The 23,097-nt window shown below is 41.7% G+C and overlaps 1 protein-coding gene across 6 annotated transcripts in view; it reads left to right on the top strand.

Moving 5' to 3' along the window:
* LOC111951072 (relaxin receptor 1) overlaps positions 1-23,097 on the top strand; it is a 31,019-nt gene that overhangs the window by 3,438 nt on the left and 4,484 nt on the right. The window contains exons 1-10 of one of the 6 annotated variants that reach the window (XM_023969063.2): positions 2,939-2,956; positions 7,030-7,101; positions 14,389-14,420; positions 15,567-15,639; positions 16,027-16,158; positions 19,045-19,116; positions 20,950-21,021; positions 21,718-21,789; positions 21,894-21,968; positions 22,776-22,847. In XM_023969063.2, coding sequence (XP_023824831.1) covers positions 16,127-16,158; positions 19,045-19,116; positions 20,950-21,021; positions 21,718-21,789; positions 21,894-21,968; positions 22,776-22,847 — 395 coding nt within the window. In that variant the 5' untranslated portion in view covers positions 2,939-2,956; positions 7,030-7,101; positions 14,389-14,420; positions 15,567-15,639; positions 16,027-16,126. Of the gene's footprint in view, positions 1-1,007; positions 1,137-2,472; positions 2,545-2,850; positions 2,957-7,029; positions 7,102-9,970; positions 14,421-15,566; positions 15,640-16,026; positions 16,159-19,044; positions 19,117-19,163; positions 20,758-20,949; positions 21,022-21,717; positions 21,790-21,893; positions 21,969-22,775; positions 22,848-23,097 lie in introns of those variants that run through there. The other 5 variants (XM_023969062.2, XM_023969064.2, XM_023969065.2 and 2 more) reach the window with 5 other exon arrangements.

The raw sequence follows: 23,097 nt of genomic DNA, 5'->3' as shown, positions 1-23,097 counted from the left end.
GTCTTGAATTTCAAAGATACAGAATTAAAATGCAAGATTTATTATCGGCACATTTTAATGCTAAGTGTATATTTCAATATTCAAGTCAGCATTTGAACTAACCTTTTGAGCATGAGGGAAATTAAACAGTTGAAAGAGTTGCTTGTGATTATGCAGAGCATCACATGTAGGATGTACATTGTGTCAAATTAAACATACAGTAGTAAAAGTGTGAAACTGTCTAATGGCTTCATTCCCTTGGGTAACTCATTCAAATGTACAAATACAAACCAATGAACTGTAAAGTTGACTTTTATAATGTCTTGTTTTTTAGATACAGATGAAATGTGGAAAAATGTTGTAATAATTAAGGAAAAAAACTTCATCCAACCCCAGAGCTGTTCCACTGCCACCATAGGGAATGTGGGGGAACACAGGGGAACCTGCGTGATGTCTTGAGGATGTGAGGTCACACGAGTGGTGGCAGATCAGTCAGAGTTCTAAGCACAGCTTCCATCAGTCATGTGACCTGACAGCATCATGAACTCAGACATCTTGGAAAGGAGGCAAAACTATCATCATAGATGTCATGTATAATCTATTAATTCAACGTCTTTAACGTAGGACTGTGTATTTGTTATATTTCAAAAAGCCTATTCATTTGTTTTTATTTAATCACTGTACTTAACCATAGGTACTCAGCTAATAAATATCTTGCATAATTTAGAATAAACCTATGGTCTCTACATGAAATATGACAGTGACAAATAAGTGCACTTAGCTGTACTTGTTTACCTCCAAGCAGGCCATTTACAAAGCCATTGTGCTCATACAATGTTTCAATGTATCATACATTTTTCATTTCATATGTCTTCATTTCTCTATTTTCTATTTGACTTCATTCTCTTGTTTTTGATTACTTCTATCCATTGATACTAGAAATACGTCCATGCTACTCGAAAAGGCTTTTAAGGTATTTTTGGATTGAATCAGAGATGTTTTAGTGTCTCCTTTAAAATCCTCCACAGACAGCAGCCTCTACCCTGTCTGTCCACTGGGCCAGTTCCCCTGTGGCAACCTGTCTGTGTGCCTGCCCCAGCTTTACCACTGCAATGGGGTCCAGGACTGTGCTAACGGAGCTGATGAGGAGAACTGCGGTGAGCCTTGAACAACATCAGCTACAAGAGTGTAGACAGATGGTTATTGTGCAGTATGTTTTTGTCACACACCAGATAGGTGCAGTGAAATGTGTTGTTTTACAGGGTCAGCCATAGTAGTACCGCAAATTAGGATTAAGTTGGAGCAAATTAGGATTAAGTTCCTTGCACGAGCACATCAACAAATGTCTCACCTTGTCGGCTCGGGTATTCGAACCAGCAACCTCTCAGTTACTGGCCCTAACCACTAGGGTACCTGCCTCCCTAGTTGAAGTGGGAGGGAGGGCAGGGGTGGTGGAAATACGATAGCATTTAGAAGACAATTATTTCTGCTGCAATGCATCTGCTCTGAGATAGTCATCAAGCATCTAGTCCAGGGGTATTCAACTCTTACACTACAAGGTCCAGAGCCTGCAGGTTTTCTGTTCTACCTGATAATCAATTGCACCCACCTGGTGTCCCAGGTCTAAATTAGTCCTTGATTAGAGGGGAACAATGAAAAAGCAGGAGAACTGGCTTCGAGGTCCAGAGTTGAGTTTGAGGGATCTAGTCACACCAAACATGAACAAACATATAGTTAACTGACAAATTTTAGGAAACACTTGGGTAAATAAGGATCCAAAGTATATTGAAAGCAGGTGCTTCCACACAGGTGTGGCTCCTGAGTTAATTATGTAATTAATTAATCAACAAAACACTAAATTATGGTATTTAGCATTTTATTAGGATCCCCAATTAGCTAATGCTAATGCAGCAGATACTCTTCTTGGGGTCCACATAAAACATAAAACATGACATAATACATATCATTAATAGACAAGTTCATCACAAGGCCAGAGCTACATAAATAAAAAATAAGAATACACACTTTCATATATTTAGGCCTTCATAATCATGTGATTCATAGACACTACTGAATGCAAGTACAACACAGAAAAACTCAAATGGAAAAGCAATAACAATAGGCTGACACTTTTCACTAAATTCTGCTGACATGAATATAGCAATCTTGTTTCGCTAAATTCCCCTGACGTGAATAAAGCTACCTTGTTTCTATAGTTACCACCCATAATGGGTATCCTGGGGTAAAGTATAGACTTTTTTCAATTTCTCGTGGAAGAATGGTGTCGCATCCCTCCAATAGAGTTGAAAGAATCTATGCCAAGGCGCATTGAAACTGTTCTGGTGGCTCGTGGTGGCCCAACGTTATATGCTAGTGTTTCTTTTGGCAGTTACCTGTATGTCTATAACTTCACACATTTAAGTTACACACAAAAACACACACATAATGTATGCACAAAAATAAAAACATTCACTGTAATGTGTCCCTGTACAGTGGATAACAGCGGGTGGCCACATCTTTTTGATGCCTTTATGAAGAAAAATGTTGAAGATTCCAAGGAATGCAGTGAGTTGATGAGTAACATTTTCTGATGCAAATGCAACTATTTACATAGCCTAACTAATGTTGCACTGCTTTGAATTGATAATACTTGAACTAAACCTGAACTAAAGCAAAAAATGTGTCAACCCATTTTAAATATGAAATCATGCTTTGAGGTCATCCATTCACATCCTTCTGTTACTGTAAATAACATAAATAATTTAAGCAATTCTAAGAAACTTTTAGGAATTATATCAAACAGTAATTTCAGGAAATGGTATTTGGGACAACTGCGTGTCTGTGCATGTCTTCTGTGCTTCTGTCCTGCAGTACTGGACGTGTTCCCAGAGGTATGTTTCTGTGAGGGCAGGAGAATAAACTGTAACAAAAAGGGTCTCCTCAGCGTCCCAGCTGTGTCTTCCAATATAACAGCTCTGTGAGTATATTGGATTCCTGCCCTTGGAAAGTCATCAGTCAAAAGTTTGGACACACCTACTCATTCAAGGGTTTTTCTTTATTTTTACTGTTTTCTACATTGTAGAATAATCAGGACAAAATGTCAGGACAAAATGTGTACATCTATAGCTAGTTTTCCATCCAATTGGCGACAGATTTTCATGAGAATATTCAAAAGTCTGCATAAAGAAAATATGTGCATTTTCCCACCAGTGGTGTGATTCCACCAAACTGACTTTTGCAGATAAAAATCTGTTTGTAATGACATAGTGCACATAAAATGTACTTTTTCGCTTAAGTATTCATGTACCGAATAGTTCAATGTGTTTCCATCGCATTTTCAACTCTCCCAATAGTTTTGTCACAAAAGCTGTTGCGTTAAATGTGCGTAATCTGGTCTTGGCACGTGTGCTCTTGCCAACAGCTCGCAGATACAGTGTGGGTAGGCTGTGTGGGTAGGCTAGTCTACATGATGAGATTATAATGGATAAGAGTGAGAATATTTTTATTTATCAAAGGGTAGTCAACCATGGATCATCATGTCACCAGAATAAGACCGTCAATATTTATTGGAAAAGAGCACCAAGCTCATCACGTGCAATTTCACCACATTGTGAAGTTCAATCAATTACAGGCTAACAGTGCATTCGGAAAGTATTCAGACCCCTTGACTTTTCCCACATGTTTTTATAGCCTTATTCTAACATTGATTGATTCGTTTTTTCCCCCTGATCAATCTACACAATACCCCATAATGAAAAAGCAAAAACGGGTTTTTAGAAATGTTTGCAAATGTGTTACAAATACAAAACTGAAATATGACATTTACATAAGTATGCAGACCCTTAACTCAGGACTATGTTGAAGCACCTTTGGCAGCGATTACAGCCTCGAATCTTCTTGGGTATGACGCTACAAGCTTGGCACAACTGTATTTGGGGAATTTCTCCCATTCTTCTCTGCAGATCCTCTCAAGCTCTGTCAGGTTGGATGGGGAGTGTTTCTGCACAGCTATTTTCAGGACTCTCCAGAGATGTTCGATCGGGTTCAAGTCCGGTTTCTGGGAGGCCACTCAAGGACATTCAGAGACTTGTCACAAAGCCAGTCCTGCATTGTTTTGGCTGTGTGCTGTTGTGACGTTGGATTGATTAACGTGAAGACTGCTGTTCATCAAATGATTAACTGTTTATAATTACGTGATTAAATGAATCAGGTAAATATTAACTCAGTAACCTGTGACAACATGGGAAAGTTTGGCTTTATTGGGTTTCTATTTCTCAAATGAACTCTAAGAATATCAGAATATCGATTGTACAACAGTCGCTAATTAATACATTTCCTCTACAGTCTCATTCTGAACATCGCATAATCCGGGATTCTGCACAAACCCCAGTCCCACTAAATAAGTGCGTACCACACCAATTGAGGTGATTATTTATTTACTAACAAGCTAAAATTATAATATAAGATACACATACACACAGTCTGGGCTATTGATTAGAATTTAGTACAATGAAACAGGTCCCTAACACAATATTACACGTGTTACACAAAATGGGGATTTCAATAGAGAGAGAAAGAGAGAGTGGACGAGAGAAAAGCAGACTTGGGTACATTTGTAAACTATGCTTAGTTTAACCCTAACCTGGCCCCGAACTGCCGGCTCTTATGGGTCAGAATATAATGATGTAATTACGTGTCGAAGGTCTCCGATGGGGTATCTCTTCATGGACCGAGTTCCGACTTCTCCTCTGATGGCGACACTTGTGTTGTTACTGGGTGTAACTCTCTGATTGTCCACACGACATCAGTGCCCTTTCTCTTAGTGGTCTGTTTCCTCGCGCTTGTTCCAAAAGAGGGGTCTTCTGAGGACGGCTAATCGGCCATATAGGTGGTTCCAGCGTGGGAATGAAAGCAGTGTAGACACACGATTCCTTAGAAAGAATAACCTGGTGGTGATGCTTGAATTCCCCCTCTTAGACATAACTACTCATCCGTAGCATAGATTATTAAAAGGTTCCTTTGTCTTCTTCAACCTCGTGTTGCGTTTTGGGGTTACAACTAATCGGACCTTGGCTGCAGCTCGTGGTCATAATGTTAATTCTTAACTCACATGTTTTATACCCTCGGGTCAGAAATGGGCGTTTCCATCTTGAGGGCAGGTTCTCTGGGCATAACTAGTTAAGAGGCAAAGTCTGGATTTTACTCAGATCCAATTTAGACAACTAACTTCACATTTCATCTTTACAAAAACACTCTCTTTGATCTGGACATTTTCTACACAAAGTACATTATGCAAACATCAGGTGCATATTGTGAAAACTCTTCACGTTACAATGTTTTCGTTATAACGTCGTCATTTAACTTTTAATAACATAACGAAAACAACATTCGTTTTCATATTCCATCTATCGTCATTACCACCATTTTGTCTGACGAAACATATTGTCCCAAAGTCCATTTATTGCATGTTACTGTTCTGAGGTAGGTTCTCCATAGGCCCATCATACATTCCATTCCTCCATACTGAGAGGACAAATGGATTTAGTCTGCTGCCTTAAGATTTACAATGGGCAGGAGGTGTCATAAAACTCCCCACCTCCATACCTCTCGATCTCTCCCCCTCTGGAAGATGTGTGACAAATGTCTCTTGTAGGAGTGTGATCCACGGTAACCTGACCCAAACAGGCCAGTCATGACAGTGCTTAGGGTCATTGTCCTGTTGGAAGGTGAACCTTCGCCCCAGTCTGAGGTCCTGAGTGCTCTGGAGCAGGTTTTCATCAAGGATCTCTCTGTACTTTTCTCCGTTGATCTTTCCCTCGATGCTGACTAGTCTCCTAGTCCCTGCCGCTGAAAAACATTCCCACAGCATGATGCTGCCACAACCATGCTTCACCGTAGGGATGGAGCCAGGTTTCCTCCAGACGTGACGCTTGGCATTCAGGCCAAAGAGTTGAATCTTGGTTTCATCAGACCAGAGAATCTTGTTTCTCATGGTCTGAGAGTCTAAAGGTGACTTTGAGCAAACTCCAAGCGGGCTGTCATGTGCCTTTTACTGATGAGTGGCTTCAGTCTGGCCACTCTAACATAAAGGCCTGATTTGAGGAGTGCTGCAGAGATGGTTGTCCTTCTGGAAGGTTCACCCATCTCTACTGTACAGAGAAACTCTGGTGCTCTGTCAGAGTGAACATCGGGTTCTTGGTCACCTCCCTGACCAAGGCCCTTCTCCTCCGATTACTCAGTTTGGCCGGGCGGCCAGCTCTTGAAAGAGTCTTGGTGGTTCCAAACTTCTTCCATTTAAGAATGATTGAGGCCACTGTGTTCTTGGTGACCATCAATGCTGCAGACATTTTTTGGTACCCCTGTGCCTCGACACAATCCTGTCTCAGATCTCTGCGGACAATTCCCTCGAACCAATGGCTTGGTTTTTGCTCTGACATACACTGTCAACTGTGGGACCTTATGTAGACAGGTGTGTGCCTTTCAAATCATGTCCAATCAATTGAATTTACCACAGGTAGACTCCAATCAAGTTGTAAAAACATCACAAGGATGATCAATGGAAACAGGATGCACCTGAGCTCAATTTCGAGTCTCATAGCAAGGGTCTGAATACTTATGTAAATAAGTTATTTCTGTTTTCTATTTGTAACACATTTGCAAAAAAAATCAAAAAAACAGTTTTTGCTTTGTCATTATGGGGTACTGTGTGTAGATTAATGAGGATTTTTTTATTTAATACATTTTAGAATAAGGCTGTAACGTAATAAAATGTGGAAAAAGTCAAGGGGTCTGAATACTTTCCGAATGCACTGTAACCGAATGACAACATGCAATATAGAATTTGATTGAATAGTTTGGGGTAGGCCTCATCTCCGAATGCTCCACAGAGCCAGATGCTAATGACAGGTTGCCCTATGCTGGAATCTTCCTGTTTCCATCACAGCTGTCATMATTTMWTTTTTTTWATACGGTATGACTTTACTCGCATAAAAACTGTGGATGGAAACGTGGTTTATGCACAGTCAAACTAGCAGCTATCTATGCCTTCAGTGAGCTGAACAGCAACCAGATAACAGCTCTCCAACCAGACCAGTTCATCCGCTACAAACACCTTGAGAGACTGTAAGTGTGACCCCTCGTTTTGACCTTTCCTTCTTTTTCTGCACTTAACTCTAAATTGTAAAGTGACAAGTATTTATTTATTTGTTAAGTTTGTGTTCAATCTGTTTAAAGGACCTGAATAGTCAAAACCATGTTTTTCTTCAAATTGGATGATATTTGGAAGAAACGAGATCAAAGTAAAGTAGGATGACCAAAGCATGAAAAATGACTGTTGCTTGTACATTGATAAAGTTTGGTTCATCAAAAACTTGAATTCAGGAAGCCAGATTATTGGGGATGTATGCAACATCACATTTAGCCATTCATTTTAATACACAAATGGTAACGTCTTATTCTCTTAAAGAAGAACCGCCTTGTAATAATCATTGCAGAAGGCCTGTTTGCAGAGGGGCGTGGTTAAAGGGGAATGGAAACACTAGGCTTTAGAACACCAGCTAACTGTAACTCTAAATCACCATATTGGCATTGTTGCATCACTGGCAGGAAAGTTATGTAATTCCTGAATGAACTMAGTCCATGACCTATGCGTGCATTAACAGTACATAACATCATTGACAGTTACATTCAAGTCAAAAAGCTTGGCTGAGAGGCTAGCTAGTTATCATCATAAGGGTTAGGCTTCATGCTTAGTCAACATTACTTACTACAATCAACAGCCAGCAGGCTTAGCTACTATTTCTAGGAATCATGACATATCACAGAAACAGATACCTAATGAAAATTTCTAGCCATGTAGTTAGCTATCTAGCTAGCTAGCTAATAATTATAGCTATGTGGAGCATATCTAGCTATCTAGCTAGCTATATTTTACTGGTAAAATAGCAATCCTAATAGCAAAGTCAGATAAATAAAAGTAAATTTTTGCTGAAATCTATGGACTGATAGGGTTAATGTTGTTGTCCTGATCTCAATGACAGAGCACCGTCAAAGTTGTAAGAAACCTTCAGGTCCAGTGGAGGTGAGGCGCCTCCTGGTGTCAGCATTGACTTTCAAAAGAGAGGATGAGGCAAAGCGAGAGGGATAACTGGGCCCAAAATCTGTTTTCTGAAAATCTGTTTTCTTTGTTTTTGTCTCTCAGCAAGCGAGGAGTTTTTGTATGGCGTACAATGAGTGTCCAATTTGGTTAACAWAAAATGGAAAGGCTTATTTTCTACATGTGGCTTGTTTGATCGAATAGAAGTTCCGTAAGGATTAGGTTGTTATGAGTGTACTGATACAAAAATAGGACACGTGACATTCTGGCAACTTGGAGAAAAAACACTTGACACAACATGACACAACATCGGAGTTGTGTCATGGCTGAACAAGGACATGGATAATATACATCTAGCTGTTTTTTCTATGCATCGGCAGGACAGAATGGCAGAGTCTGGTTAGAACAGGGTGTGCAGCTGGTTGTGCGACCTCTAATATGAAGAAAGTCTCGAGGTTCTGCTCGCCTGAGTTAGAATAATACCTCATGATAAGCTATAGACCAGCGGTACTCAACTCTTACCCTACGAGGTCCGAAGCCTGCTGGTTCTGTTCTACCTGATAATGAATTTCACACACCCTGATTAGAGGGGATGTTACGTCCGTTGTTGGAATGAGACCAAGGTGCAGCGTGGTAGGAGAACATCTTACTTTATTTAAAAATGAACACCAAAAACCAACAAAATACAAAACGAACGTAAAGTTCTGCAGYCTATACAGTAACTAACAAAATCAAGTTCCCACAAACTAAGGTTGGAAAAAAGGCTGCGTAAGTATGATCCCCAATCAGAGACAACGATAGATTGGGAACCATACCAGGCAAAACAAAGAAATAGGAAAACTAGATTGCCCACCCAAATCACACCCTGACCTAACCAAATAGAGAAATAAAAAGGCTCTCTAAGGTTAGTGCGTGACAGGGGAACAATGAAAAAATGCAGTGGAACTGCCTTCAAGGTCCAGAGTTGAGTTTGACGGCTGTAGAACATACTATTTACCAAGAGAGTTTTCTTCTGTATTTTTTGTAGCTGTCTATTTACCATCACAAACCGATGTTGGAACTAAGCCTGCACTCAACGAGCTGTATAGMGCCATAAGCAAAGAAGAAAATGCTCATCCAGAGGCAGGGTTCCTAGTGGACAGATTGATTTTAATGCAGGAGAACTGAAATCCGTTTGGCCTTATTTCTACCAGCGTGTCACCTGTGCAACTAGAGGGATAAAATCTAGATCACCTTTAGTCCACATAGAGAGATGCAAACAAAGCTCTTCCCCGCCCTCCACAAATCTGACCATAACTATCCTCCTGATTCCTGCTTACAAGAAAAAACTCAAACAGTAAGTACCTATGATGCGTCAATACGGAAGTGGTCCGATGAAGCGGATGCTAAAAACAGGATTGTTTCGCTAGCACAGACTGTTCCGGGATTCATCCGATGGCATGGAGGAGTTTACGACATCAGTCACCGGCTTCATTATTAAGTGCATCGACAACGTTGTCCCTACAGTGACCATACGTATATATCTGTGAGGATCAACGCTGGAGACAGGAAGCAGGTACAGGGAGAGCATTTAATGAATGACGGACATAAAACAGGACAGGAACAGCGTTCAGGTTCAGGTGGGTCCAATGAGGCGCAGGTGCGCGTAACGAAGGGGACAGGTGCACGTAATGAAAGGCAGTCTGGCGCCCTCGAGTGCCAGAGAGGGAGAGCGGGAGCAGGCGTGACAGTACCCCCCTCCTCCCCGGGATCATCAGGCACCCACGCCTCAGCCGGTTCGCCAGGCTCCCCCGCCTCTGCCGGTTCGTTGGGCTTCTACGCCCCAGACGGCTTGTCTATCGCCCATTCCTCAGCCGGCCCATCAGGCTCGCCCAGGTGGGATGCCGACGAACCGGCAGAGGCGTGGGAGCCTGATGGTCCGGTGGAGGCGTGAAAGCCTGATGATCCAGTAGAAGCGTGAAAGTCTGATGATCCCGCTGAGACGTAGGAGTCTGACAAACCGGCTGAGGTGTGGGCGATGTACAAGCCGGCTGGGGCGTAGAAGCCCGACGAAKCGGCAGAGGCGTGGGAGCCTGGCAAACCGGCTGAGGCATGGGAGGCCGATAGCCCGCCGAAGTAGGACGTGGGGTGGGCGCCTGCCCACCGGGGCAAGAAAAACCTCTCGAGCCAGCTAGAGCATGGATGCCCGACAAGCTAGCTGAGGCACCCCCAGTTCCCGGACCCYACGTCACCAACAAAAAAACAGGCCTCCCTGATGCTTCCAATTTTGGTATCTGCATTCTGTAAGGAGTGACGCTGGAGACAGGAAACAGGTACAGGGAGAACATTTAGTGAATAACGGACATAAAACAGGACAGGAACAGCGTCTGGACAGCGGACAAAGTAACAACATCAATGCAGACACAGTGAACAAACAGAGGAATCAGATAGATAAAGGCAATCAAATAATGATAGAGTTCAGGTGGGTCCAATGAGGCGCAGGTTCTCGTAACGAAGGGGACAGTTGTGCGTAATGATAGGCAGTCTGGCACCCTCGAGTGCCAGAGAGGGAGAGCGGGAGCAGGCGTGACACATATCCAAACCAGAAGCCATGGATTACAGCCAACATCCGCACTGAACTAACGGCTAGATCTGTTGCTTCCAAGGAGCAGGAACTCTAATCCGGACGCTTATAAGAAATCCCACTATGCCCTRGACGAACCATCAAACAGGCAAAGCYTCAAATACAGGACTAAGATCGAAAACCTACTACACTGGCTCTGACGCTCGTAAGATGCGTACCAGGACGGGTACTCAGAGCATGCGCTAAGTGTCTTCACTGACATTTTCAAGCTCTCTCTGACCCAGTCTGCAATACCAACATGTTTCAAGCAAACCACTATAGTCCCTGTGCCTAAGAAAGCCAAGGTAACCTGTCTAAATGACTACRGCCCTGTAGCACTAACATCTGAAGCCATGAAATGCTTCGAAAGGCTGGTCATMCCTCACATCAACACTATCATACCAGACACATTGGACCAACTCCAATTCACATATAGCCCCAACAGATCCACAGATGACGCAATCTCTATTGCACTCCACACTGCCCTTTCCCACCTGGACAAAAGGAACACCTACAGTATGTGAGAATGCTGTTAACTGACTACAGCTCAGCTTTCAACACCATCTCCGGTCCAGTTCTAAATTGGTTTCGGACCTATTTAACCGGTCAACAGTTTTTGGTCACCTTGGTGAACTTAACTCAGAGAAAATACAGTACATGACATGTGGCGTTACACAAGGTTCGATTTTGGGTACTGCATGGTTCAGTTTATATATGTTACCCCTTGGCAGTGTTATCAGAAAGCCAGCATTGATTTTCACTGCTACACAGACGATACACAGCTTTACATTTCTGTGTCTCCAGAGGATTTTAGCTCCACAGATAAATTATTAGACTGTATTAGTAATTTAAATACTTGGATGGCTCACAACTTCCTCCAGGTAAATCAAGACAAGACCACTGTACTTGGAGCCAAAGCACAGACAGAGAATCTAGCCACACGTTTTAATTCATGGACAATAAAGATAACACATCAGGTAAAACACCTTGGTTTTATTTTAGATTGTTAACTACATTTCAAATCACACATTAGGAATGTGACCAAGATAGCTTTTTACCACCTGAGGAACATTGCCAAGGTGCAGCCATTTCTCTCTCAGGCTGATATAGAGAGACACATCCATGCTTTCATTACAAGCAGGCTTGACTATTGTAATGCTCTCCTGTCTGGTCTACCCAAGAAAACCATTAGTCAGCTGCAAAACATACAGAGCACACATTACACACATTACACACATTACACCGGTTATAAGGTCTCTGCACTGGCTACCTGTGAGTTTTAGAATTAATTAAACAATTATTCTATTGGTTTTTAAATCAACCCACGATTGTGCACCCCAATACATGTCTGACATGCTTTTAAGTTGTGTATCCAGTAGGTCCCTCAGGTCCTCTGGCATTAGCCTTTAAACTATGCCAAAGCCTTGGACCAAGAGGCATGGAGAGGCAGCCTTTCGTTATTATGCCCCCAGCCTCTGGAATATCCTGCCCGAGAACCTGAGGGGGGCCGAAACTGTGGACATAATCAAAAAATATTTTAAAACATATTTTTAGCTTTGCTTTTCCTTAGCGTGCTTTTTAGTCATTCAGTTTGTCTTTCTTTTGTTTTTTGTGTAAATATTTCAGCTTATATTTTCATTGTTTTTTATTTGTTTTTTTTTCTGTAAAGCACATTGCGTTGCATTCCATGTCTGAAATGTGCTGTATAAATAAAGCTTGATTTGATTTGATTTAATTAGTGCCATCCAAGCTCATCACTAAYGTAAGGACCCTGGGGCTGAAGAGCTCCCTCTGCAACTGAATCCTGGACTTCATGATGGGCCGCCCCCAGGTGATGAGGGTAGGCAACAACAGGGGTGCGTGCTCAGTCCCCTCCTGTATTCCCTGTTCACCCACAACTGCTTGGCCTCGCACGACTCCAACACCATCATTAAGTTTGGAGAAGACACAATGGTGGTAGGCCGGATCACCGACGACAATGAGACAGCCTATAGAGTGAAGGTCAGAGCCCTGGCAGTGTACCTCCGCAGAAGTCAGAGCATTCATACTTCTGGCGCTTCGTGAAGCAGAGCTGTTGTGAAGGAAGTTGTCAAGGAAGTGAGTTTGTGTTTATACAGGACCTCCTGCCTTCACATACCGTCAACCAATCATGTCAATGCGGAGCTATACGGAGCCCTCCACATTGTTACAAAATGTGGGAGGAGCAAAGCGATGCGGTACTGAGCTCGATTTGGCATTCTCAAGCCTTCGGAAGGTTCAGAAATTGCCTCACACTTTCTATACTGAAAGGCTCTGCATGGTCAATCCGTTGTCTCCAGCGGCCATACAGCATTTACTGTGATGCGGCCTCTGCAAAAGTCAGAGCATTCAACCTTCTTGTACTTCGTGGAGCAGAGCAGAGCTGTTGTGAAGGAAGTTGTCAAGGAAGTGAGTTTGTGTTTATACAGGACCCCCCCTCCCCTCCCACACCTACCGTCAATCAATTACGTCAATGTGGGGGGCTCCATATAGCTCTGTATAGTTACAAAATTTGGGAGGCACACAGCGACGCGGTATGTAGCTCGATTTGGCCTTCGCAAGACTCCATACGGAGCCTCCGAATCACATTTGCAAAGCAAGCATAAATTGGCTTTTAGCCGGACCACATTTCCAGATCAAGCATAAATTGGCTTTTAGGGTGCATTGCCACCAGTGTGATTGCGCTCTGCGTTGTTTGAAAATTCATAGTGTTGTCAGATTGTCTGTTCGCTGGCTGTTGCATGTGTGTGCACCACAGGAGATTGGTGGCACCTTCATTGGGGATGACGGGCTCGTGATAAGAATCAGTGGAATGGTATCAAATACACCAAACACATGATTTCCATGTTCTTGATGCCATTCCATTTGTTCTGTTCCAGCCATTATTATGATCCGTCCTCCCCTCAGCAGCCTCCACTGGTGGGCACCAATGATTTGTATACGGTATACATAATTTGTGTGCACCCATCACTTGTGCCCCCCGTAACGTAACAAAATGTAGATGAAGGGGTCTGAATACTTTCCGAATGCACTGTATCTCTCTGTCCTCAGTTTTTCTTGCTAGGGACTGGAACATCATAATGTCCTCCCACAAAGGTACTTGCCCTATCCAGAGTAGCCTACTCTCTCTGACAGCTGGAACTTCTAGCTAATCTTTTCACCTTCTTACATGGCTGTTAGCTAGCTAGCTACTTAGCTACAAATGCATTTAGAGTTAGAACAATAAATACATCAACATAGGTAGCTAACTAGCTAATATGAAGTTAACTAGATGGTGATATTTAATTCACTTGCGTTAGCTGCTAACGAACATTACGTTAGCAGCTCATTTGAGTTAGCCTGCACACACAGTTCCTGTAGCTAMCATTTTCAAATATATATTTTCTTACTTGAATAGGTTCTGATTGGAGGACTGACTGATCTTCTAACATGGTGTCTGGTGCGGTTGCTAGGTGATGCAACTGCAAGCCCTCTATAGAATCGCAATACATATCGTATTGGCACCTAAGTATCGTGATAATATCGTATTGTGAGGTCCCTGGCAATTCCCAGCCCTAGTAGGCAAGGTTACGTAACCTTATTTAGTCCTACCTGCTATGGTGAGTTTTAAGTGTATTTTCTGTTTTTGAGATAGAATTACTGTCATGTTATTGATGCCAAATTACAAACCTTATTTGCACCTTCTCTTTTCCAGAACCAATGGGTCTGCCTGAACCTTTCAACTAGGTAAGCTGTTTCAACCTGGAACACTATTCTCCTTCTTTGGTCTATTTCAGTCATTGCAGGAAGTCCTGAAGAGCAGGAGTGTGTAGGGTTTTGTCTCAGCCCAGCTCTAACATTTGATCAATGTAATCTATTGACCATGATCAACATAACTAATCACGGCGATAGGCTATGATTTGTAGGCTGGAACAAAAGCTTATACACACTCCTGCCATTGAGATCTGAAGCTGTCCATTCTTTGAAGATATTATTCTGTACTATGGGTACAATTGTGGGAGGGATTCATTTAGATGGTATTGATATATAACGCATGCTTCTCTCTGAAGACATTCAAATAGCAGTACTGGTTGATGTGCAGGCCTAAGTAACCACACATCAGGGGTGTAAAGTACTTAAGTAAAAATACTTTAAAGTGCTATTTAAGTAATCTTTTTGTGTTTACTGTACTTTACTTTACATATTTTTGACAAATTTTACTTCACTACATTCCTAAAAAATAATGTACTTTTTACTCCATACATTTTCCCTGACACCCAAAAGTACTCATTAAATTTGGAATTCTTAGGACAGGAAAATGGTCCAATTCATGCACTTATCAAGAGAACATCCCTGGTCATCCCTATTGCCTCTGATCTGGCAGACTCACTAAACACACATACTTTGTTTGGAAATTATTTCTGAGTGTTAGTGTGGCCCTGGCTATCAGTAAATAAATACAAAAAAACAAGAAAATGGTGCCGTTTAGTTTTCTTAATTTAAGGAATTGGAAATTATTGTTACTTTTGATACTTAAGTATATTTGAGCAATTAAATTTAGTTTTGATACTTACGTATATTTAAAACCAAATACTTTTAGACTTTCATTCAAGCAGCATTTTACTGGCTGACTTTCACTTTTACTTGAGTCATTTTCTGTCAAGGTATTTGTACTTTTACTCAAGTATAARGATTGGGTACTTTTTCCACCACTGCCACACACACTCAAATGGACCCACAGCTGGGGTAAGATTCTTCCATCATTCACACACAGTAGAGAGTGTAAACCACCATGCTGTCAACAAAATGCTGTCCTCAATGCTGAAGTTGTATTGTGTATGGCTCTGTGGAAATGCTGTGATCACTCATCGTCTTTAATGTTGTGATTCACAGACACACGATGACCACGATTTGAATGCTGCAACTGAGACAGAATGACGTTGATGGACACACACTGAGACACTGAGTAGGACTGGACATGGGCTGGATATTTGTGACAATGAACTAAAAGGGGTGCAGAAGCACACCAGCACCCCATTTTATGTTTATTCCATGGCTAACCATCTGAGTAGCTACCCCTAATTCCACACTATGCCTTCTATGCCCCATGGTCCCATACGGAAAAGTTATATGTGTTACATATACAGTATATGTATATTACTTGTGTGTTTTATGTGGGCATATACAGTGCATTTGGAAAGTATTTAGACCCCTTCCCTTTTTCCACATTTTGTTACGTTACAGCCTTATTCTAAAATGGATTACATTTTTCAAAAAACTATAAAAAATCATCAATCATGTGCAGCGGCCGCTCAAGACTTCAGCTAATTTTATCTTTTGGCACCACTCACAGGATCATGATCTGCGGTGGTGAGGCCGGTTGGACGTACTGCCAAATTCTCTAAAACAACATTTTGCAGAACTGCCCTGCCGCCCTACTCCCATTGAAGTCTATGAGACCTCCGCCGCTTACCATGGCCTGTCTGTAAGCACCTTAAAAGTGTTGTGGTGTACTGTTCTTGCAACCTTTTTTTGTCATCCTCCTGCTTAAAGGCGTCATCAATACCCCAATATCCCACAAAGCAAAAACTGTTTTTTAGAAATTTTAGCAAACGTATTAAAAATAGGAAACAGAAATACCTTATTTACATAAGTATTCAGACCCTTTGCTATGATACTCGAAATTGAGCTCAAGTGCATCCTGTTTCCATTGACCATCCTTGAGATGTTTCTACAACTTGATTTGAGTCAACCTGTGGTAAATTCAATTGATTGGACATGATTTGGAAAGGCACAAACCTGTCTATATAAGGTCCCACAGTTGACAGTGCAAGCCATGAGGTCTAAGGAATTGTCCGTAGAGCTCCGAGACAGGATTGTGTCGAGGCACAGATCTGAGGAAGGGTACCAAAAAATGTCTGCAGCATTGAAGGTCCCCAAGAACACAGTGTCCTCCATCATTCTTAAATGGAAGAAGTTTGGAACCACCAAGACTCTTCCTAGACTCTTCCTGCCAAACTGAGCAATCGGGGGAGAAGGGCCTGGGTCAGGGAGGTGACCAAGAACCTGAACCAACCATATACAGTAATTTATTACAACAATATCTAAACCACAAATACAATGTGATTCCATAACCTTTTGGGCAGCCACAACTATAGTGTACGATCCTTGCGACATGGGGCTGTGCATTATCATGCTGAAACATGCTGAAGCAATTGCGTTCATTGTCCGAAGCTTATTGCTGCCCATACCATAACCCCACCGCCACCATGGGGCATTCTGTTCACAATGTTGACATCAGCAAACCGCTCGCCCACACAACGCCATGAAACCCAGATTCATCCGTGGGATGAGCACACTTCTCCAGCATCCCAGTGGCCATCAAAGGTGAGCATTTGCCCACTGAAGTCGGTTACAATGTCGAACTGCAGTCAGCTCAAGACCCTGGTGAGAACGACGAGGATGGAGATGATCTTCCCTGAGATGGTTTCTGACAGTTTGTGCAGACATTTTTCGGTTGCGCCGCCACAGTTTCAACACCTGTCCGGGTGGCTGGTCTCAGCCAATCTCGCAGGTGAAGAAGCTGGATGTGAATGTCCTGGGCTGGCGTGGTTACACATTGTCTGCGGTAGTGAGGCCGGTTGGACGTACTGCCAAATTCTCTAAAACAACATTTTGGTAAAGATGAAAAGATGTAAACATTACATTCTCTGTCAACAGCTCTGGTGGACATTCCTGCAGTCAGAATTCCAATTGCACGGTCCCTCAACTTCGGACACTTTGGAACTCGCCATCTCTATAAACCCACCCTYCCTTCAACCATTTTCTCTATGCTGCTTCCTTCACTTGTTATTCTCCTGATTTGATCATATCTAGACTCAGTAACACATTTAAAGGCGCTTACACATGGGCTATGGTAAACGACAAATGAACCGTGAGACCAGCGGTCCCGGGTTGTTGACAGCTCGAATGTTGTCATTAAAACATTGTTTGATTGGTTAACAAGATTAACTTTGCTCATTGGTCAATCATGCGCTGCGGCCGCTCAAGACTTGCAAGACTTGCACCACCTTGCAGAACTGCCCTGCCGCCTTATTGAAGTCTATGAGACCTCCGTACTTACCGTGGCCTGTCTGTAAGCACCTTAAAAGTGTTGTCGTGTACTGTTTTTGCTACCTTTTAGTGTTGTCCTCCTGCTTAAAGGCGCTACATGGTCATTCCGCAGTCTGCATTGGCCGTGCAGCATTTAGGGTGATACGGCCTCTACAGAAGTCAGGGCATTCATACTTCTTGGGCTTCTCCGAGCAGCGCAGAGCTGTTGTGAAGGAAGTTGTCAAGGAAGTGAGTTTGTGTTTATACAGGACCTCACGCCCTCCCCTACCGTCAACCAATCATGTCAATGCAGAACTATACGGAGCCCTCCGCATTGTTACAAGATTTGAGAGGCGCACGACGATGCAATACGGATCTCAATTTGGCCTCTGCGTGCCTCCGGAGCTTCACAATTGCATCACAACATCCATACGGCGCCTCTGACCACATTTTCGGATCAAGCATAAATGGGCTCTTACTCTGGGATTCTGACTGAATGCAGTGGTAAATGTTCTCCTCACAATTTACCTGTTAAATTGACAAGAAGGATGTTGATATAGCTGTGTTTAGGCATGGCTTCCTTGTTTTGAGTATGTTAAGTGTTTCCATTCTACTGGAGTTGACCTAGTATTTTACATTTAACCTAGCTTATGCATCCAGTTGTTTCTCCATTTTTAACTCACCCACCAAAAATCTAAATATGCTGTTTTACAATTTGTGTTATTTGAACTGGTCTATTTCTTAAACGGGAACAAATATTATGGGTGAGGTTTAGATAACTCAGATGCTATTTTTCTTGGGGAAAAGGATGACTGTTCAGGATCTTTAAATGGATGCAATTCAAGTTGTATGTCTAATGTGAATGCAGACAAATGAAAATCGTGTGAAGCGTCCAGGTCTAGTAGACATAAATCAGATTAAAAATCAGCAATAAAATGACACAAAATAATCATAGTTTGAAAAAACGTATTCATTCAGTACATTTGTCTATTCATCCATACTTATGAAAAGGTAGGATGCAGCCGTACTTTTACATTTAAGTTGTTAATTAAAACAGTTGTGTTCGTCTTATACTAACATAATGATAATACTCAATATATTTATCCTCACTCTGACAATCATCATGTAGTTTTGTCTCATAGACTACAAATAAAATAAAATTATTTGTCACCTTTGCCGATTACAACAGGTGTAAGATTATTGATGAGATCTTATTTTCTTTCTCATTAAACCAGGCCTTTGTCATTTAAACCTTTAACAATATATTTATATTCCACAGACACCTGGAAGACAACAGGATCAAAAGAATCTCCAAGCAGGCATTCTCAGGACTCTACTCACTAAGAAGACTGTATGTCCTAATTCATTATGGGCCACCGTCTGACCTGTGGTACCATGTGTATATCCCTACATCACCACAAATTGTTGTCCTGGATACATCATACTTCATGCAATTTTTTATTGAACATTATGTAGAATGTAGTACTGTAGTATGTGTGTTTAGCTCCTTGAAATCAAAGAAAACCAATCAGTGAATACACTGACCCTTTTACTGGCGCTTCCTTGAGAAGTGTTTATACATTCAGGTTCAGATACTGTAGTCGTCTTCCGATATATAAACCTGAGACGTGTGAAGTGCCCAGGTCTAGTGGACATAAATCCGTCTGGTCTGTAATTAAGGGAACACATGAAACCCCTTCATCCACCTCCTTCAGGATTCACACAGAGGACAGTCATTATGAATCAGGGCATCCTGGAGATTATACACTGAGTGTACAACACATTAGGAAAACCCTCCTAATATTGAGTTGCACCCCCTACTCAGAACAGCCTCAATTAGTCGGAGTATGGACTACGAGGTGTTGAAAGCATTCCACAGGGATGCTGGCCCATGTTGACTCCAATACTTCCCACAGTTGTGTCGACTTGGCTGGATGTKKTTTGGGTGGTGCATCATTCTTGATACACACYGGAAACTGTTGAGTGTGAAAAACCCAGCAGCGGGCCTCCCGAGTGGTGCAGCGGTCTAAGGCACAGGAAATTCTACAGACCCGGGATAATTCCCGGGCTGTGCCACAACCGGCCATGGCTGGGAGTCCCATAGGACAMCGAACAATTTGCCCAGCYTCGTCCCAGTTAGGGGAGGGTTTGGCCAGAGGGGKATTACTCGGCTCATCGCGCTCTAGCGACTCCTTATGGTCGGCAGGCCATGCAGGCTGACTCCGGTTGCCAGTTGAACGGTGTTTCCTCTGATGCGGCTGGCTCCCTGGTTAAGCTGGCGGGWATTAAGGAGAGTGTTAGGCGGGTCATGTTTCGGAGGATACATGACTCCACTTTCACCTCTCGCAAGCCCATTGGGGAGTTGCAGCGATGAGACAAGATCGAAATTGGGGAGAAAAAGGGAGGTAAAAATAAAATAAAACCAGCATGCTCAAACCGGTGCGCCTGGTACCTACTAKAACGTTGGTTTTAGATGTGGGGGGGACATAATATATATAGCACCACATAATATATAACCAGCACCACATAATATATATATCTATTTTTTTTTTTCACCCAGTCGGATATTTTTTATCCAGTCGGATAAACACTCCAAACAGCRTACCTAACTGCTCGGAGGTGTCCGCATGGTCTTAAAAGGCTTAAAAATCCTTCTTCAACCTGTCTCCTCCCCTTCATCTACACTGATTAAAGTGGAATTAACAGGTGACATCAATAAGAGATCATAGCTTTCACCTGGATTCACCAGGTCAGTCTATGTCATGGAAAGAGCAGGTGTTCCTAATGTTTGTATTCCATTTTCTCTGACAGCTAGCCTTGGATAGTTGACAGGAAATCAACTCCTTTTCAAATACAGCTTTATGTTAGTGTATCTCCTCTGCGTTCCTGATTATTGGTGTAGGTTGTAGGGCTGGGGAAAACAAACAACGACATGGAAAATGTGTCAGTGCTCTGTCCCTATACACTCAGATAGAATTTGCATGASGAACAGGTGGATGTTACCCTACCTTACCTCATTCCACATTTGCAAGCAGTTGAATATCTGCACTTTGACAATATTGTTTTATTTACTCTATGTTGTCCCATATCAAATATTAATATATGGCTTTTTATCTTTACATTTACCTCCTTATCTCTTTTGATGTGTTTTCCCCTCCCTGTAAAACTGGCCTGCTGTGATAAGATTTCTCAGTCAGAATCGGATTACGTTGTTGAAGGCTGGCATTTTTGAAGACCTTTGGAACCTGGAGTGGCTGTAAGTCAACTGGGGGGAGGATGTTTTCAGTGACKTTAAGATACCTTCATTAGGAAATCCTTCAGTGCCTCAGTGGGATTCATGAGATTGTAGACAGTATTTATTTAATTGATACAAAAACACCTGTATATCTTGTTGGAAACTGTGCTACACTGGGCGGTTGTTTTCAGTGACCTTAAAGGGATAGTTTGAGGGATAGTTATTTTTTCTACTTATCCAGAATCAGGAAATTGATGGATACCATTTTTATGTCTCTGTGTGTAGTTTGAAGGAAGTTGGAGGTAGTTTCTGGCGCGATTGCAAACGAAGAATAGCGTAATGACTGGAAGTCTATGGGATCAGATGAATTGCTAAAATCTTGAACTATCCCTTTAAAGCCACCTTCATTATGAAATGCCTCAGAGAATGCCTCAGAATCTTGTTTGTGCTGCACTATTTTCCAAAGAAAGCAATGAGCATAAAGTACGATACAGTGTGACATTTATGGTGTAGCTAACAATCCTCAGGTATGATACATGATGGTATATCATGGCCCATGTACTAATGCTCATTAATGTTGTTCTCTTTGACAACAGTAATTACAACAGTATAGCTGCAGAAGCTTCCTATAGATTTTTTTCTAAAGTAATGTGACAATTATAGGGTTTAGTGTGACAAATAAATTGATATATTTTCCTCTGGTCTGTATGGGTGTAGGATTCTTGATGAAAATAGAATAGCATCTCTGAGACAGAACTCGTTTGAGGGGCTGAAATCGTTATTTTTCCTGTAAGTATCGTGCCACTGTGCTTATTACTTTAATTAAGATCTCATGAGATACACGTCATCATTTAACCAACACGCTCTTTAAATGTAATTTAATTTGGCTGCAGGTCTTTGCTGAACAATTCCCTAGAATCCATCCCCAAGAAATCTGTCTGCCAGGAAATGCCTAGATTAAACTGGCTGTAAGTAACAACAGAATGACATCTAACCCATTATGATGGATAATATATTTGATTGTATTTGACAACTCTAAATCATGTTGTTTTCTCATAATCAGGTGTATTATTTATGACTCTGTTAGCCATAATCACTGCAACAATATCTGTTTTCACAAACTCATTATTACCCATACGAAAAAACCACATGACTTCTCAATGAAAATCTCGATTTCACATGTGAAATCATGTGAAACCATGGGGTTTTGGAACACTTCACATGGTGATATTTTACATGAAGTTTCACATATGGATTTTCATCTGAAAAACTTTCTGTGTTCAAATGTTGAGCAGAAATGTTCACATGTGATAACAAAAGACAAATGAGGTCAGTTCTTCACATCTGAAACCATATGTTAACACCATCTTTTCACATGTGAGGAGAATAACATGCTTTCACCTCACATGTGAACTGCAGGTTCACATGTGGAGTTTGCAGCTTCACATGTGAAAAACATATGAACACATGAACATTTTTCACGTGAAAATTGAATTTGCACTTTCACATGTAAAAAACGTTCTAATGTTGTCACGTGTAGTTTCATGTTATCACATGTTGAAATTTTGCATCCCCATGTCACATTTATTTCACATGCTTAAATGTTTTCACATGTAGTTTCATGTTGCTTTTACTTGTGACCACACTTTATTACATTAACTTCACATGAGATCAGAAGTGAAATTCATGTCGTTTTTCATGTAGTTTACCAACTACCAGATACCGATGCAGATATCATTCATTAATGCCAGAATGATCTGACATTTTTTTCACAGAGAACTGGAGGGGAACAAGATATCATCTTTGTGGGTTTCCAGCTTTCAAAACTGCACCACTCTGACAGTATTGTGAGTTTTGTTGAATTTAAACTATATAGTTTCCTAAATTTCTTTACAATATTTGTTCATCTTTGTACCAAATCCAATTTGATAGAATGCCTTACTGTCAATAATTGCATTTGAAACAATTCCATCTGCACTAGAGAGATGAACGCAATGAAAAAAGACATGCTCGGTTTTCATAGGATTTATATTTCAAATTAAATTCTGCCATACTCTAAGGGGACATTTTCTGGTGTAAAACTAAGACTGGTAAATG

The sequence above is a fragment of the Salvelinus sp. IW2-2015 genome, linkage group LG23, assembly GCF_002910315.2.
Source record: "Salvelinus sp. IW2-2015 linkage group LG23, ASM291031v2, whole genome shotgun sequence".
Taxonomy (NCBI): Eukaryota; Metazoa; Chordata; class Actinopteri; order Salmoniformes; family Salmonidae; genus Salvelinus; species Salvelinus sp. IW2-2015.
The sequence above is the reverse complement of the archived record's forward strand: the minus strand, read 5'-3'. Positions and strand labels throughout refer to the sequence as shown.